Below are 15,250 nucleotides of genomic sequence, written 5' to 3' on the forward strand. Positions count from 1 at the left end.
GCTTTAGTATTACCTGATCTTTCGTACAAATGCTTGGGCATGACAATTTTCCAGAGAAAACAGCGAGGATTGTGGGACGAGTCAATATCGGTCCAAAAAGCAGAGTCTGTCCGAAAACTGCAACACTGAGTGTACAGTTGTTATCGTAAAACACTAACAATATGTTTTCATCTTTGCTAGATGTGCTGATGGTTACTATGGCAACCCCTTGGTCCTGAATGACACCTGTAAGCCATGTATGTTTACATGTAATAACAACTTAAATCTAGACTTGGATGGTAACTGTAATACAGTAACTGGTGAATGTTTGAAGTGTGCTGGCAACACTGCTGGAGCTAGCTGTAATCGTTGTGCTGATGGTTACTATGGTGATGCTATCTTTGCCAAGAACTGTACAGGTAAGATTGTTGTTAGTCCCCGCGGACGAAGTCCGGAACGGGGACTTATGGATTGGGTTCCGTCTGTCCGTCCGTGCGTCCGTGTGTCCGTCCGTCCGTCCGTCCGTCCGTCCGTCCGTCCGCAGCCGTTTCTTGGAGATGCCTGTACCGATTTTTTTCAAACTTGGTACAGGGGCAACATGCTATGGCATACATATGCACGTCAATTTGTTTTATGATACGATCCAATATGGCCGCCTAGCAGCCATTTTGTTTGTGAATTTTCATGTCCAAAGCCATAACTTAGACATGCTTGAACAGATCTCATTCAAAGTTGGTATTAGGACAGTGTTCTATGACATACATGTGCATATCCATTTTCATTGTGATACGATCCAATATGGCTGCCTGGCAGCCATTTTGTTTGCAAATTTTCCATGTCCAAAGCCATAACTCAGACATGCTTGAACAGATCTCATTCAGAGTTGGTATTAGGACAGTGTTCTATGACATACATTTGCATATCCATTTTCATATTGATATGATCCCCCATACCCGACCAATCCTTTATTGTTGTAGGCATGTTCCATGTCCGACAAGCAGACACAACATATCTAAGTCTGTTTGATTTAGGTTCACAAGTGTTGTTGCGTGATCAGAGTAGTGATAATTCCTTAAAACCCAATCATAGCGGGGACTATGTCATTCTCAATGGCTTGTTATTTATTGCCTCACCTGGTTTGATAAATGCCAGTGTGTAATAAGGATCGAGTTTAATAGAGGAAACCTTTCTGAGTGTGTTGCTATTTTTATTCCAGCTGTTCATGGTGCATCATTCTTTTCACTATGTGTCCTTTGTTTTATACATACAGGCATTATTCTTCATCTTGCGTGATAATGAAATGTTGATTTAAAAAACTTTCAGGCATGTGTGAATTATTGACACCTTTGTACCCTTATTCATCACATTCCTAGCAGTGTTTATATTTACTTTTTTTATTTATTTTATTTATTTTATTTATAAATGACAATGCATCCATTTTCATGCTATTGCAAAATATAGCAAATACAAATACAGATTTAAAATACAAATATACGTGACAGATACAAAAATTATTCTTTGCATCACAAGTTTACATATACTGGAGAACGCACTACGTCTCGGGTTATATAAATCCTTTGCAATGATATGTATCATAATGTGTTTTGTTTACAGTGTGTCAGTGTTACAGAAATTGATGTATGTTCACGTCAGCTTCTCGATAGCTGACTTGACATTGTTGGGATTCGACTTCATTGATATCGTAATGTGTTTTGTTTACAGTATGTCAGTGTTACAGAACTGGATCTGCATCTGAGATTTGTGATGATGAGACTGGACAATGTGATTGTAAACAACATGTGACTGGTCAATACTGCAATGTCTGTGAGGTAAGTCTCATTTGATTGGCTAATATAAACAGAAATGTGATTGGTTAATAATCCTGTGTCTGTGTGGTAAGTGTCATTTGATTGGCTAATATTAACACAAATATGATTGGTTGATAATGCTTTGTCTGTGAGATAAGTGTCATTTGATTGGCTAATATAAACACAAATATGATTGGTTGATAATGCTGCCTGTGATAGCCAATAAATATGCCTGACTTGACTTTAAAAAAAAAATGATTTCTGTAATGACACTTGACATGGCAGTTATTTTGACGATGTGTTGTGATTGAGAAAAATTGTACTGATTATTGTGACTTGACAATTGAAGGGCCTGAATCTAAATGATAATAATTATGATATTCAAACGTTTTTGTTATCAGCCTGGATATTGGGATATATTATCTGGTAAAGGATGTGGCCCTTGCTTCTGTAATCCGATTGGTGCAGACGGTGTTGAGTGTGACATTGTGGATGGCCAATGTAATTGTAAACCAGGTGTGATTGGTAGATCATGTGACCGATGTCAAGCTGGCTACTATAACTTCACTGAGGAGGGATGCCAACGTAAGTTAATTAACATGTTTAGTGTGGCTAGGAGATGGTTTTGTCTTTCATACATTTGTCTGCAAAATACCTAGAAATTGTCATTCCTCATCTTTGACTCATAGTGACTTGAACCCTTATGTCACTCTTCATATTTGACTCATAATGACAAGGCCCCCTATGTCACGCTTCATATTTGACTCATAGTGACAAGGCCCCTTATGTCACTCTTCATATTTGACTCATAGTGATAAGGCCCCCTATGTCACTCCTCATCTTTGACTCATAGTGACAAGGCCCCTTATATCACTCTTCATATTTGACTCATAGTGACAAGGCCCCTAATGTCACTCTTCATCTTTGACTCATAGTGACAAGGCCCCCTATGTCACTCTTCATATTTGACTCATAGTGACAAGGCCCCTTATGTCACTCCTCACCTTTGACTAATAGTGACAAGGCCTCCTATGCCACCCATATTTTCCCACACCTAAACAAAGAAAATATTGTGGAATAATAATTATTACCATGTCATTTACATTATAAACTAAACAATATCAATTTTGACCAAAACATATTTATCAGCTTATGAAAGTACATTAATCTTTAGGTCTTTTCTAGTTGATGATCTCTCCAGACTAACTGTTTGTGGGTCAATGATATTGTCTGTGGTGTCAGCACATAAATGTAATGCTATATATATCTCCCTTTATCCCCACATAGTATGTGATTGTGAAAGAACTGGTGGTTCCTGTGACTCTGTAACTGGTGAATGTATTTGTCCACCAAATACCATCGGTTTAAGATGTGAGCAGTGTGCTGCTAACTCCTGGGGTCACCACCCAGTAGAAGGTTGTAAGGTATGTAGGCACTTTAACAGAATACTTTAAATATGTCAAATGATGGTGTTTATGTATTTGGTTCACTGTTTTTGAAACTGGGTCGACAAACCTATAGTTTGTCAAACTCAAAGGACAGTAAGGTCTGAAAGACGTCAGAATGCAAATATTGACATATATTGACAAATACTTGTATCAAAGGCCTACTCTGTATATAAATAGAGGTCAGATTATGATGACGCTCATTATGCTAGATGACTTTGACCGTGTAACACACTGGCAGAGCTCATACATTATGCTAGATAAGTTTGACCGTGTAACAGACTGGCAGAGCTCGTAGAGCCACCTATGAAACTGCCATTTTAGAGAGTATTACAGATTTTTTTTATCTCCAAATGTTGGACTAGGGTATTATGAATATAGAGGAAAGAAATCTGTCACTGTGTTTTTGAAGTTATTGTTTTGGGGACTATTTGAAAATATGTTGGTTTGATACACGTTGGGAATTGTCAAGACACTGACCCGGGATTGAAAATTAGGCCTTTAAGAGTGTTAAGTTGATGCCTCTGAGAGGGTAAGATTTTACTAAAGTTATACATATGCATCTGATGTAATAATGAAGAAACAGGTGTGAGAATATTTGAAGAATCATGAAATGTCCATTATAGTTTGGAAATGATCAGAAAATGGTTGCCATAGTAAAAAAAAATTATGTGATATTAAACTTGAGGAATTTTTTATTTTGATATTAAACCAAAATCCCATTGGTAAATATGTTTGATTTGATTTGTATTGTAGCTATTTAACTGCCGTTAGGATGGTTCATCTAGTCTGCAGTGTGATAGTTCTACTGGTCAAATGTGATTAAGTCCTTTGTTAATTTGTTTCATTTGTTTTATATTGTAGCTATGTAACTGCAGTGAAGATGGTTCATCCAGTCTGCAATGTGATAGTTCTACTGGTCAATGTGACTGTAAGGCCGACTACCGTGGTCAAATGTGCAACCAGTGTCTGTTTGGCTACAGAGATTTCCCTAAATGCAGAGAGTGTAAATGTTCAGAAGCTGGAACTGAACCCTCTAGTTGTAATGATGATGGTTTATGTGAATGTCTTGATGATGGTCAATGTGAATGTAAGGTGAGGATGGTTCGTTCATGTCTGTCTGTCTGTCTGTCTGTCTGTCTGTCTGTCTGTCTGTCTGTCTGTCTGTCTGTCTGTCTGTCTGTCTGTGTCTGTCTATTTCTGTGTCTGGCTGTCTGTTCGTGTGTCTGCCTCACCCAATCTGTCTGCCCCTGTCTTCTGCCAATCTGTCTGTCTGTCTGTCTGTCTGTCTTTCTCACTGTACTTGTGCACCTGTATGTATGTCTGTCTATCTTACTGTATCTGTCTATTTGTCTATGTCTATCTGTGTTTCTCTCTCACTGTTTTTCTTCGTCTTTCAGGCTAATGTCGCCAGTAAGAGATGTACTAAATGTGCTGACAATGCATTTGGATTCAGAGAAGACTTGTCCACTGGATGTACGCAGTGTTTCTGTTTTGGCATCACACAGGAATGTCATCAGGCTGACTATGTCAGAGAACAGGTACGTTAGGTCATCAGGCTGATTATGTCAGAGAACAGGTACATTAGGTCAGAAACCTGGTTGGATGGTGAATATTCATGACTTGTTTTACACTGAAAGGAATAAGCACTCAGGAGTCATGAATATACATTGTTCAACCATGAATATATTATTTCTGCTGACTCCCATAATGCATTGGCCCACAGCAAAGATACCCGTATAAAGGCACAAGATCAACTTGATGTTTCTTTGAAATCACAAGTAATTGTAGGTGATGTAAAATCATGAAATGACTGAGTTTATGAAAATGTCTCTCTTTTCTGGAGTGCTTCTGCTTTAAAAGTCAAGTGCAGTGTTGTCAATATTTTGTATAATGTTATGTAGTATAGCATACAGGACATTCTGTTTCTCATTTCCTAACATTCTCAAATGTACTATGTATTATTTCTCTTAGCTGACTGTAACCCCGGCAACCAATGCCTTCTTCATCAGTGATGATCGCAGTGTGTTTCAGACCCAGACTGGAGTTTTGTTTACACCAGCAGAAGTACGTCTCAATGCTAGTGGTCCATTGGAAGAAATACAGTTTACATCAAATCTGTATTGGAATTTACCTCAAGCCTTCCTTGGTAACAAGGTATGAAATCCACTTGAGTGTATGTATGTGGCTGGCTGGCTGTCTGTCTGTCTGTGTGTGTATGTGTGTGTGTGCCTGTATATATGTGTGTGTGTCTGTGTCTGTGTGTGTGTGTGTGTGTGTGTGCTCGTGCGTGCGTGTGTGCGTTTGTGTATGTGTGTGTATATATGTATGTATGTGTGTATGTATGTGTGTGTATGTATGTATGTGTATGTATGTGTGTGTGTATGTGTGTGTGTATGTATGTGTGTGTGTATGTGTGTATGTATGTATGTATGTATGTATGTATGTATGTATGTATGTATGTATGTGTGTATGTATGTATGTGTGTGTGTATGTATGTATGTGTGTGTGTGTATGTATGTATGTATGTATATGTGTGTGTGTGTATATATATATATATATATATATATATATATATATATATATATATATATATATATATATATATATATATATATATATATATATATATATATATATATATATATATATATATATATATATATATGTATTAAGAATACTTGTATCTCTAACATATAGATAACATCCTATGGTGGACGTCTGCGATACACAGTTCAGTTTTTTGGTCAGGATGTCGGTGAAGATGATGTGTTAGATATAATCATTAAAGGGCGTGACTTTTCACTGGTTAAACCTCTACCTAATCCATTCAGTGGTATTCCTATGAGTTACGATTTGGAGTTACTTGAGGTAAGTTTTCACATAAAACACATTAAATTTATCTCTCTAATTTTAACAATTACACAATGATGAACTGCTAACTCTACTGTCTTAGACTACTTGAATTGTTATATCAGCTGGTTTGGTGGTCCCATAGAGGTGGCACCCCCTGAATCAAGGATGTGTATAAACAGGGGGTGCCACACACTAATTCTTTTACAATATGTATTTACCAAATGGAAACTACCGAATTAAATCTTCCATGCTCTTTTCTTTTGTGCAAGGAATATACTGTTGGGCTTTAAATTGTATTTTTTTGTTCTAACAATAAATAATTTGTGTTTAGAATGAGTGGGAGCTACGTGATGCCATATTCTTGGACTATGCTCCGCGTGATCTCTTTATGATGGTACTATACGACATTCAAGCCATCATGATCAGAGCTACGTATGGACCAGACACAGAGGGCGCTGTGTAAGTTGAGTCATACATTTCAATCAATTGTTTATACAGGACATCTGTGGTGTGATACTTTGATTAAACAGACCACAAGATATGATTTGGGAATGAATGAACAGAGAATTAAGAAATCTGAAATATAGACAATTGAAATAGAATGAAGGTATATCTTGCAGCTGTCATAGATGCATTGGAGATGTTTCAAAATCCATAAAAAATGGTTGTTTTGCATTTTGACATGTTTAATGAAAACAGAAAGTGGTTTTACTTTTTGCAAATGACACCTCATGGACCCCCTAAGTTGGCACTTAATTTGTGTCGATATCAATCTCGTGTCGATTCCATGTATGTTATTTGGAGGTTAATTAACATATTTTTGTTTATAGTAATTTATTATGTTATTATGTCTAAAAGGATTATTTTCATCCTCGTGTATATATTATCCTATGTAAACTCTGTCCTTTCGGATCTATCTACCGTAGTTTAAGTGATCTTAGTGTGGAGATTGGTATTCCAAAGTCAGACGACCCATCGTTACCAGAAGCTATGGATATAGAAGAATGCGCTTGTCCAGAAGGCTACCAGGGATTGTCCTGCCAGGTATGTTTTATCTTAATCCTATCCCCACGGAGAGTATCAAAATTATGAATTGAAATACTGCCCTCTAGTGACAATGTACATTTTGTGATGACTGTCAGAGACTGTCTTGTGAAGTGTGCTTCATCTCAATCGCACGGAGAGTATCAAAATTATGAACAGAAATACTGCCCTCTAGTGGCAGGATGTGCATTTTGTGAAGTGTTTGATGTCTCATCAGATGTTATATCCCCCATTCCTACCCCATAAAAAGATGTATCAAAATTGTGAATGGAAATACTGCCCTCTAGTGACAGATTATTGCACTACATTCTGCTTCTTTAAATGTGAAATTGTGAATGTTCACCACAATGAATAGAACTGTGAATGATGACATGTTGTACAGCACTCAAAAACTGATTGATTAACACCAGGTTATTACTTTTATCCAATCACAATGTTGTATGCCTCCATCACTAGAATTGTGCACCTGGTTATGTACGTACCATACTTCCATCCAATCACAATGTTGTATTTCTCCAATGTTAGGAATGTGCACCTGGTTATGTACGTGTATCCAATGGTCCATATCTTGGAAGCTGTAGACCATGTACTTGTAACAACCATGGACAGATGTGTGATTCCAGCACTGGTATTTGTGAGGTAAACCTTTCTATTTGATTTCTCTGTATCTCTGATGTGGTATGAACCCAAAGTACTACTACTACCAAACCAGAGTGACTATAGAGTTTCAATTAGGCGACAAATTACAGAAAACAAAATACAGACACTGATAGCGTGCAGACATTTTTATCTGACTGTGAACACAAATCAGTGTCAATGTTGGATGAAACATGGAAGACAAAAGCACAAAACTTTTTATTTTTGTCCATAGTGAGATAAAATGTAGCATTTTATGTGCTATGAGTGCCTGTATTTTGTTTGTGTAATTCGTAACAACAAATGTGTTAGATGTCATAAAACATCCTGCAAATTTATAAATTAATAGAATTAAAAAACCTTTGATATTATTTGTGCTGTTGGTGTTATATAGCATAGAAACTATGGAAACAGAACCTCAACCTAAAGTCGGCCATTTTGTGACCTGGGCCGCAGGCGACTCAGTTATGGCTTTACAGATATGACTGATAGATATTCATCAGGTTTTGTATCTACACACACACTCAAAGTGCTAACTTCTTGTAAACCATGTTAACATTTTGTATGTGCAGGATTGCCAGGACAACACTTATGGACCAATGTGTGAATTTTGTGAAGATGGTTACTATGGTAATGCCACCAATGGAAATGAAGATGATTGTAAACCATGTGCTTGTCCACGAGTAGAATCTTCCAATAAGTAAGTCAAAAGTGCAAGTATTTGAAAAAACAAAAGATTTTACAGTTTGGCCTCTAGGAGTGCTGTTTAGATGCTGACTCTTATTCTGGTGGGCTAAACATATCAGTAGTTGATAATATAGTCTTGCTGCTAGACGTTCGGGCTTTCTTTCGATGCTATAACTATAAGCGAATGAAGTTCGCATGTGAGGGCCTGCCCGAACAGTCTAGCGAATGTCATTTTCAGACCGGACATTCCATTGAGATTACATTGAGTGGTGGGTTGGGCCATCTATGCATATATATACTTTAATATATTCAATAACCTATGACCTCGGGGAATCTCTGCATGCAAGTGTTGACAAACACATTTACGTCATTACTATGGCTTATCGGTTTATGGTAATTGTGAGTTTGATGAGTGTGTAGACGTTGTCATTCACACATTTCAGTTAACGCATTGGTGGTTATTTATACAAGCCCCTCCTTAAGATGAATATGCATGAAAATTTAGCTATTGTCCTCTGTTTGTGCTTGTCGCTAATACGATTCTCTGATTGGCAGTTATTTATATCCTGATGACATTCGCTAGACCTCGGATGTTCCATCCTCGATAGCGTTGTTCGGCTGTGTGTCGTATTTTATCGGAAGAACATCCGAGGGCTAGCTGATAGACTATTGATAATACAGCAGTGTAACTACAGATATGCACATTCCACACTTAAGTCAGAATGTGAGAATTTTATGTAGTTCTATTTAAGACATGCTCTCACTTTAAGGGTATGTCACCAGGCTGGTACTTGACACAAGACTGTTCACTATGTTTATTTTTCACACACTGTTCTTTGAAAAACTGTGTTGTCAATCAAAAGATAAAGTGAATCGGTTAGAGCAAATTTTCTATCATTTGTTAAGATGTTGTGTATCACCTTCATGAGTGGAATTTGTTGTCGTGACACTTTCATTCTCTTCTAGTTTCAGTCCAACATGCGAGTTCCATAGCGATGGTGGTCATCTATGTACAAACTGTAAAGCAGGCTATGTAGGCAGACACTGTGAAAGGTAAGAGAAGTTACATTCTGAGAGAACTCTGTTATCCTACCTTGATCATGAAGCAGAATGGTTCAAGTATGTAGACAGTTCACCGAACACATCTGTGAAATCATTGACTTAACTATCAGCATAGATATAGATAAGGGGTGGTAGGTCACAAAAACAACTTGCTACTCTGCAATTTCTTGCTGGTTGCTTTTGCAGAAAATTTGTGTTGACAAATTCCCTTATTTCAGCCACTATGTATCTATTGTTATACAGATTCATCGGTGTCCCTCATGAGTATCATCGTCTATTTTTCCCAATTTAACACACTATTTTTGAAATTACCTACATCCCTGATCAGTATGAACTATTATGGGATGCTGCATGCTACATACAGGTTCTGTAGCATTAGTCAAAACATAGAACCATGGCAACAGAGCGAGGATATTATCATAAAGCCATAGACTTTTAGTCTGTTTGTATCTGTAAGTCGATGATTAATCTTTTGTGTTCTAGAATATACGCCATGATCCTATCATAATTTTTGAGGGACGCATTTTTCAAAAAAAAAAATTCGAACTTGCATTTCCAAACTACTGTACAGATTAATCTTTATGCAGTGTTTGTTCATCAAAAAATTGTATCTATTTTCTCTCCGTGTAGTTGTGATGAAGGTTACTTTGGTGAGCCGTCAGTACTTGGTGGTCGTTGTGAACTATGCGATTGTAACACTCATGGTTCATTATCTCAAACCTGTGACCCAGTAACCGGACAGTGTGAATGTGAGGAAGGTATCAGTGGTAGAGCCTGTGATGTGTGTCAACATAGACATATACTAACACAACAAGGTTGTCACTGTAAGTATATAAAGCAACCACCTGATGTGTGAGTACCAGTCTGGCATACTTGGGGTATTTTTGTGAGTGCTTGCAGTATTATTCTCTGCGGTCATACTTTCACGAGGTGTAGCCGAAAGCACTGCAAGCATAAGTGTGAATACCTGTGTACCTTAAACTGGCATTTTCACAGCACAAGGTTTTGCATTAATGCCATACCTATTATCACGCTAAACGCAAATTTCTATTTAAAAAAATTACAAGTGTGAGTTCATGAGATAGTGTGTACATGTATCGTGAACATTTGCACTCTATCTGCATACAGGTTTGTAAGGTTTTTGATTTTGCATTGCAACAAGGTATTCTGAGGTAACTTGGTGAAAGTTAATCATTGGATAATGAGATTTTTTGATCCCCTTACTATGGATCCTCCTGATTGGAAAACCATTTCATTTGTACCTTTTGATTGGTTAATGTATCAGATTGGTTAGTTTGAACCATTTCTGATTGGTCGATTTGATACATTTCTGATTGGTTAATTTTATACATTTGCATATAGCCTGTGATGACATTTGTACTGGTTTTCTGATTGGTCAATTTGATACATTTCTGATTGGTTAATTTTACATATTTTTTATATAGCCTGTGATGACACCTGTACTGGTTGTCTGATTGGTCAATTTGATACATTTCTGATTGGTTAATTTTATATATTTGCATATAGCCTGTGATGACACCTGTACTGGTTTATTACTGGATGAAGTAGCAGCGTTGACAGCATTGTTAACTGCACCAAACATAACTGGTATTGTACCAGCACCATGGCCAAGACTTCGTAGCCTCATCAATGCAACTGAATTCCTGGAAGTAAGTAGTTCATCTAGTGTCTGAATTATAATACTTATGCCTTGTCATCATTCTCATAAAATATCTATATGGGCGTGTTTTATTCATAATATGAAGTCTGAAAATGGTGTACATTGCTTTCAACCAGATAACGTAAAGTACTGTATAACATTCATGGTCATTTTGATTGGTTAGAAAGCAAAGGAAATAAGCACATCTGTTGGCTGTATTGTTAATGAGTGATAAAGTTATATGCATGTTTTCCAATCAGAGGTAACCTTGTATAGCTTCACATCGCCCCCTTTCAACAGTTTGATAAATTTGCTGAAATGCATCAAAAATGATATTTCTTGGAATTGATAAATTTGCTGAAATGCATAAAAAAATTGTATTCCTTGGAGAGTTGAACAATCATGGAAATGGCTGGTGTCCAGTGATTACATGTCACTTTGTGTTACACCAGTGAGCTAGGGAGTCTTCTGTGTATGATCTATGCTGACAGATACCAATCTAATTTGTTGGGCTGATATTTTCAGACTTGGCCTCTGAGTGCCTAATTTTCTACCCTTTCCATATGAATAACTCAAGAAGTATGTGTTGGATCAAAAAAAATGGAAAACAGTTTTGGAAAGAGTGAAAATAGTATAACTTTTAACTTGACAAAGCAGTGGCAGTGTGGCCTCTAAGCCAATTTGATGCACCACTGATGCACACAATTTCTAGTGACACACCAAAATTTGGTGTTCTCCTATCTATTACTATGTGGTGACTCGCAAGAAATGCCAGTTTTTATCATTTTGACTCACAACAAATTGTGGCTATCACTAGAGGGCACACTGGTTGGAAGCACTATTATAACATTAAGAATTCATCATCTAAAAGTAATGTTTTCAGACTATTAACCATGACCACATAATCTATGTTGAAGTCTTTCATCAAGAAAGTGATTATAGTCGTTACTAAGTCAATAATTTGATATTCCAGCCCAAGTTGGAATCATACAAGAACGCTTTGGAAGGAGCTGCCCAATTGGTCAACTCTCTACCCAATGGTATTGATGGACTGCAAGAAAATGTAACAGAAATGCTACAAAGGGTAAGACAAATGAATATGACTATTAAAGTAATGACAAGTTTGATTTGAGATTGTGATCGATCGATTTATTGCAGACACTCAATCCAGCAAGAGAGAAAACACCACACAAAAAGAGAATGAATGGTATTGAAAACAGATTCATCTCAATATTAAATAAGACACAAGATAATTCAATTTCATCTGAAGTCAGTACCACATATGCAGGAGTAGTAGTTTATTTCAAATGCTAAGGCCTCAGCCCATCACACAAAAGATTTTACATATTAAACAGTAGAGAAGAAAACGAACAAAGAACTGAATATCATTGTACTAATAAATAACGGAAAAATAATTAAAGGTAAAAATATGATAGGGGAGAACATATACATCTATGTTTGCTGAACAAAACTAGTACGAGTGATGAAAGCTTTATGAACAAAATATCACTAGCCTACGGTTAGCAACTGTTGGATGGGTTGACAGTCACTCAACTGTCATGTCATAAATTTTGAGTGGGAATTGCTGTGACCTTTGAACCTGTCTGAGAATGCCTATTTTACTCATAATGTTTTTGCTTACTGGGGAGGGGGTCAGAAGTCACAACCCTCATGTCCAAAAATCTTGTAAAGGGCTCTGTCAAATTTCACCTATCTGGAGAGGGAAAAAACAGTGTGGTCGTTTGAACCCTTTTCTCTGCCAATACCAATCTTATTAATGAGATGCGTTTGCTTGGTTTGATTTCAGTCTGTGGATGTAAAGATGGCTGCATCTGAGACTGCTGATCACGCCAGTGCTAGTAATATGAGAGCTGATGATGTGGAGCTGTTACTGAACAATACTTTGGACAAGTTAAAAGGTAGGTTTAATATGTAGAAATGTACAAGTAAATCTTAGTTTGTAAGGTATGTCGTGACGGGGCGCCCTCACACATCGATCAACCAGATTATCAGTCTCAGTCTCTGTTTGTCACATTTTGAAAAATCGAAACTTTTATCCAGATTCTGAGAAAGCAACAAGGAATGTAGATCTGTTATAAATTCACCATTCTGTCAGTTAGAATGTTATGATCTGTTTAGATGAAATGTTTGTGTTATGTTTTGTTAAGACTTGATTCAGAACCTAGAGGAACTGGCAGATTCTATCTCAAGTGGCCAACCTGCATTGGAGACGGAAGCACTGTTGATGGAAGCCCAGAAGATCCTTGATGAAATGCTAGCTAGAGACTTCAGTCAACAAGATCAAGCCGCTGTGGATGAATTAGAGTGAGTCTTAGGAATTACACCATGCACAAACCAAGTTGAACAGAAAATATGGAATTTATACTCTGGTCGTTCTACAATGCGCATCCACAAAGAAATATCAAGATTAATGTTGTGCCTTTACAGGGTATCTTTGCTATGGGCTAATGCATCATGGGAGTCAACAGAAATAATGTAATCAATGGTTGAACAATGAATATTCATGATCCTTAAGTGTGTATTCAGTTCAGTGTAAAACATCTCTCAGAAGCTGTAGTTTGTGAAAATGTCTTTATTTCCTGGAATGGTGTTCACCTTTATCCTCCAAAGTGACCATATTTCAGTCTTATTGAAAATAGTTTTAAAATATTTTTTTTATGGTAATATAGATATTAATATTCTACAAACGGTTATGATTATTCCAGTTCTAGTATTCATATGTGAGATTTACATCTATACACAATCAGGTCATTATATGTTCTTCTAATAACTTTACTTTGTCTCATTTCCAGCTTGGCTAAGGAGGCTCTCCGTAAGACCCAGAGACGGTTCATGGATAAAGTCAATGAAAACATGGCATTGGCAGACAGGATTAACGGAAGCATCATGGATTTGGTGGATAAGTTTAGTGAGTTGATAGATTTAAGTCAGGACGTACAGGGTACATTGGATGAAGTGGCTCAGAATAACACGGATATGAAGAACTTGTTGAGTGAACTACAGGTTAGTTGAGGAGATGGTATTCATTGTGTCATATTCTCTCATTACTTGAACTAGAATTTTACTCCCTAGGCAAATCATAAAAATCAAAATCAGGTGATTTCTTGGTTGACACCGTGACTTCTAATCCATGTACATGCAGTACTGTAGGCAAGTATGAGAATAAGTCAACCTTCTTGTTCTATTTTAACCCTATAGTATGAGGTAAAATGCTATTGCAGGTACTGAGAATAAGTCAACCTTCTTGTTCTATTTTGAAACTCTAGTATGAGGTAAAATGCTATTGCAGGTATTGAGAATTGATATTGGTCCATTTTTAGCATTGATAATCATTGTTATTTACATTAGTGGTGTCAATTGCCAAATAATTTGGTAACTGACAAATGTTATCATCTCCCACAGCTGAAACTGAAGAACATGATGGACAGTGAAGGTGAGATGGTGTCTATGCTAGATATGGGCAGACAGTTACTTGAAGATGCCACTGATTTATTAGCAGAGGGATACAGAGTATTAGAGGTAAGAACTAACAAACTCACACATATTGCCATGGTGACAATGCTTGGTAAGGTCAACAATTATCCTAGAATATAGATCACTCAGTAGAGAAAGAGATTGTGTTAAATATGATGTCATCACTTGAGGTGTTCCCATAAATCCTTGCAGGAAATCTTCATGTCAAGTGAAGGAAGGTTTCTTTACAAAATTTCAAAGTTGAATAAGTTACCAAGGTGCTATTTTCTTACTCAAAATCATATTTAGGTCGATAGTAATAATCAGTACATTACTAAAGGCAGAAATAAGTCTGATTGGACTTTTCCTTTAAGTTGATAGCAGTAATCAATACAAGTGTACTAAAGACAGAAATAAGTCTGACTGGACTTTTACTTAAAGTTGATAGCAGTAATCAATACAAGTGTACTAAAGGTAGAAATAAGTCTGACTGGACTTTTACTTTAAGTTGATAGCAGTAATCAATACAAGTGTACTAAAGGTAGAAATAAGTCTGACTGGACTTTTACTTTAAGTTGATAGCAGTAATCAATACAGGT

At 36.8% G+C, this 15,250-nt stretch overlaps 1 protein-coding gene and 1 long non-coding RNA gene across 2 annotated transcripts in view; both read left to right on the top strand.

Moving 5' to 3' along the window:
* The first annotated feature begins 305 nt into the window (after window positions 1–305).
* On the top strand, window positions 306–2,335 carry LOC144446059 (uncharacterized). Its single transcript, XR_013481948.1, has 3 exons — window positions 306–398; window positions 1,702–1,808; window positions 2,189–2,335. It is a non-coding gene; the product is annotated as an uncharacterized LOC144446059 (long non-coding RNA).
* Window positions 2,336–2,386: 51 nt separating this feature from the next.
* LOC144445249 (laminin subunit alpha-2-like) overlaps window positions 2,387–15,250 on the top strand; it is a 132,392-nt gene continuing 119,528 nt past the window's right edge. Inside the window, exons 1-18 of the mRNA XM_078134791.1 lie at window positions 2,387–2,393; window positions 3,075–3,211; window positions 4,097–4,327; window positions 4,633–4,773; window positions 5,207–5,389; window positions 5,933–6,103; window positions 6,420–6,547; window positions 7,015–7,132; window positions 7,658–7,771; window positions 8,341–8,468; window positions 9,422–9,508; window positions 10,148–10,341; window positions 11,045–11,187; window positions 12,151–12,261; window positions 12,985–13,096; window positions 13,346–13,502; window positions 13,991–14,201; window positions 14,601–14,717. Of these exons, the coding sequence (XP_077990917.1) occupies window positions 2,387–2,393; window positions 3,075–3,211; window positions 4,097–4,327; window positions 4,633–4,773; window positions 5,207–5,389; window positions 5,933–6,103; window positions 6,420–6,547; window positions 7,015–7,132; window positions 7,658–7,771; window positions 8,341–8,468; window positions 9,422–9,508; window positions 10,148–10,341; window positions 11,045–11,187; window positions 12,151–12,261; window positions 12,985–13,096; window positions 13,346–13,502; window positions 13,991–14,201; window positions 14,601–14,717 (2,490 nt within the window). The remainder of the gene's footprint in view (window positions 2,394–3,074; window positions 3,212–4,096; window positions 4,328–4,632; window positions 4,774–5,206; window positions 5,390–5,932; window positions 6,104–6,419; window positions 6,548–7,014; window positions 7,133–7,657; window positions 7,772–8,340; window positions 8,469–9,421; window positions 9,509–10,147; window positions 10,342–11,044; window positions 11,188–12,150; window positions 12,262–12,984; window positions 13,097–13,345; window positions 13,503–13,990; window positions 14,202–14,600; window positions 14,718–15,250) is intronic.

This window comes from Glandiceps talaboti, chromosome 14 (genome assembly GCF_964340395.1).
Source record: "Glandiceps talaboti chromosome 14, keGlaTala1.1, whole genome shotgun sequence".
Lineage (NCBI taxonomy): Eukaryota > Metazoa > Hemichordata > Enteropneusta > Spengelidae > Glandiceps > Glandiceps talaboti.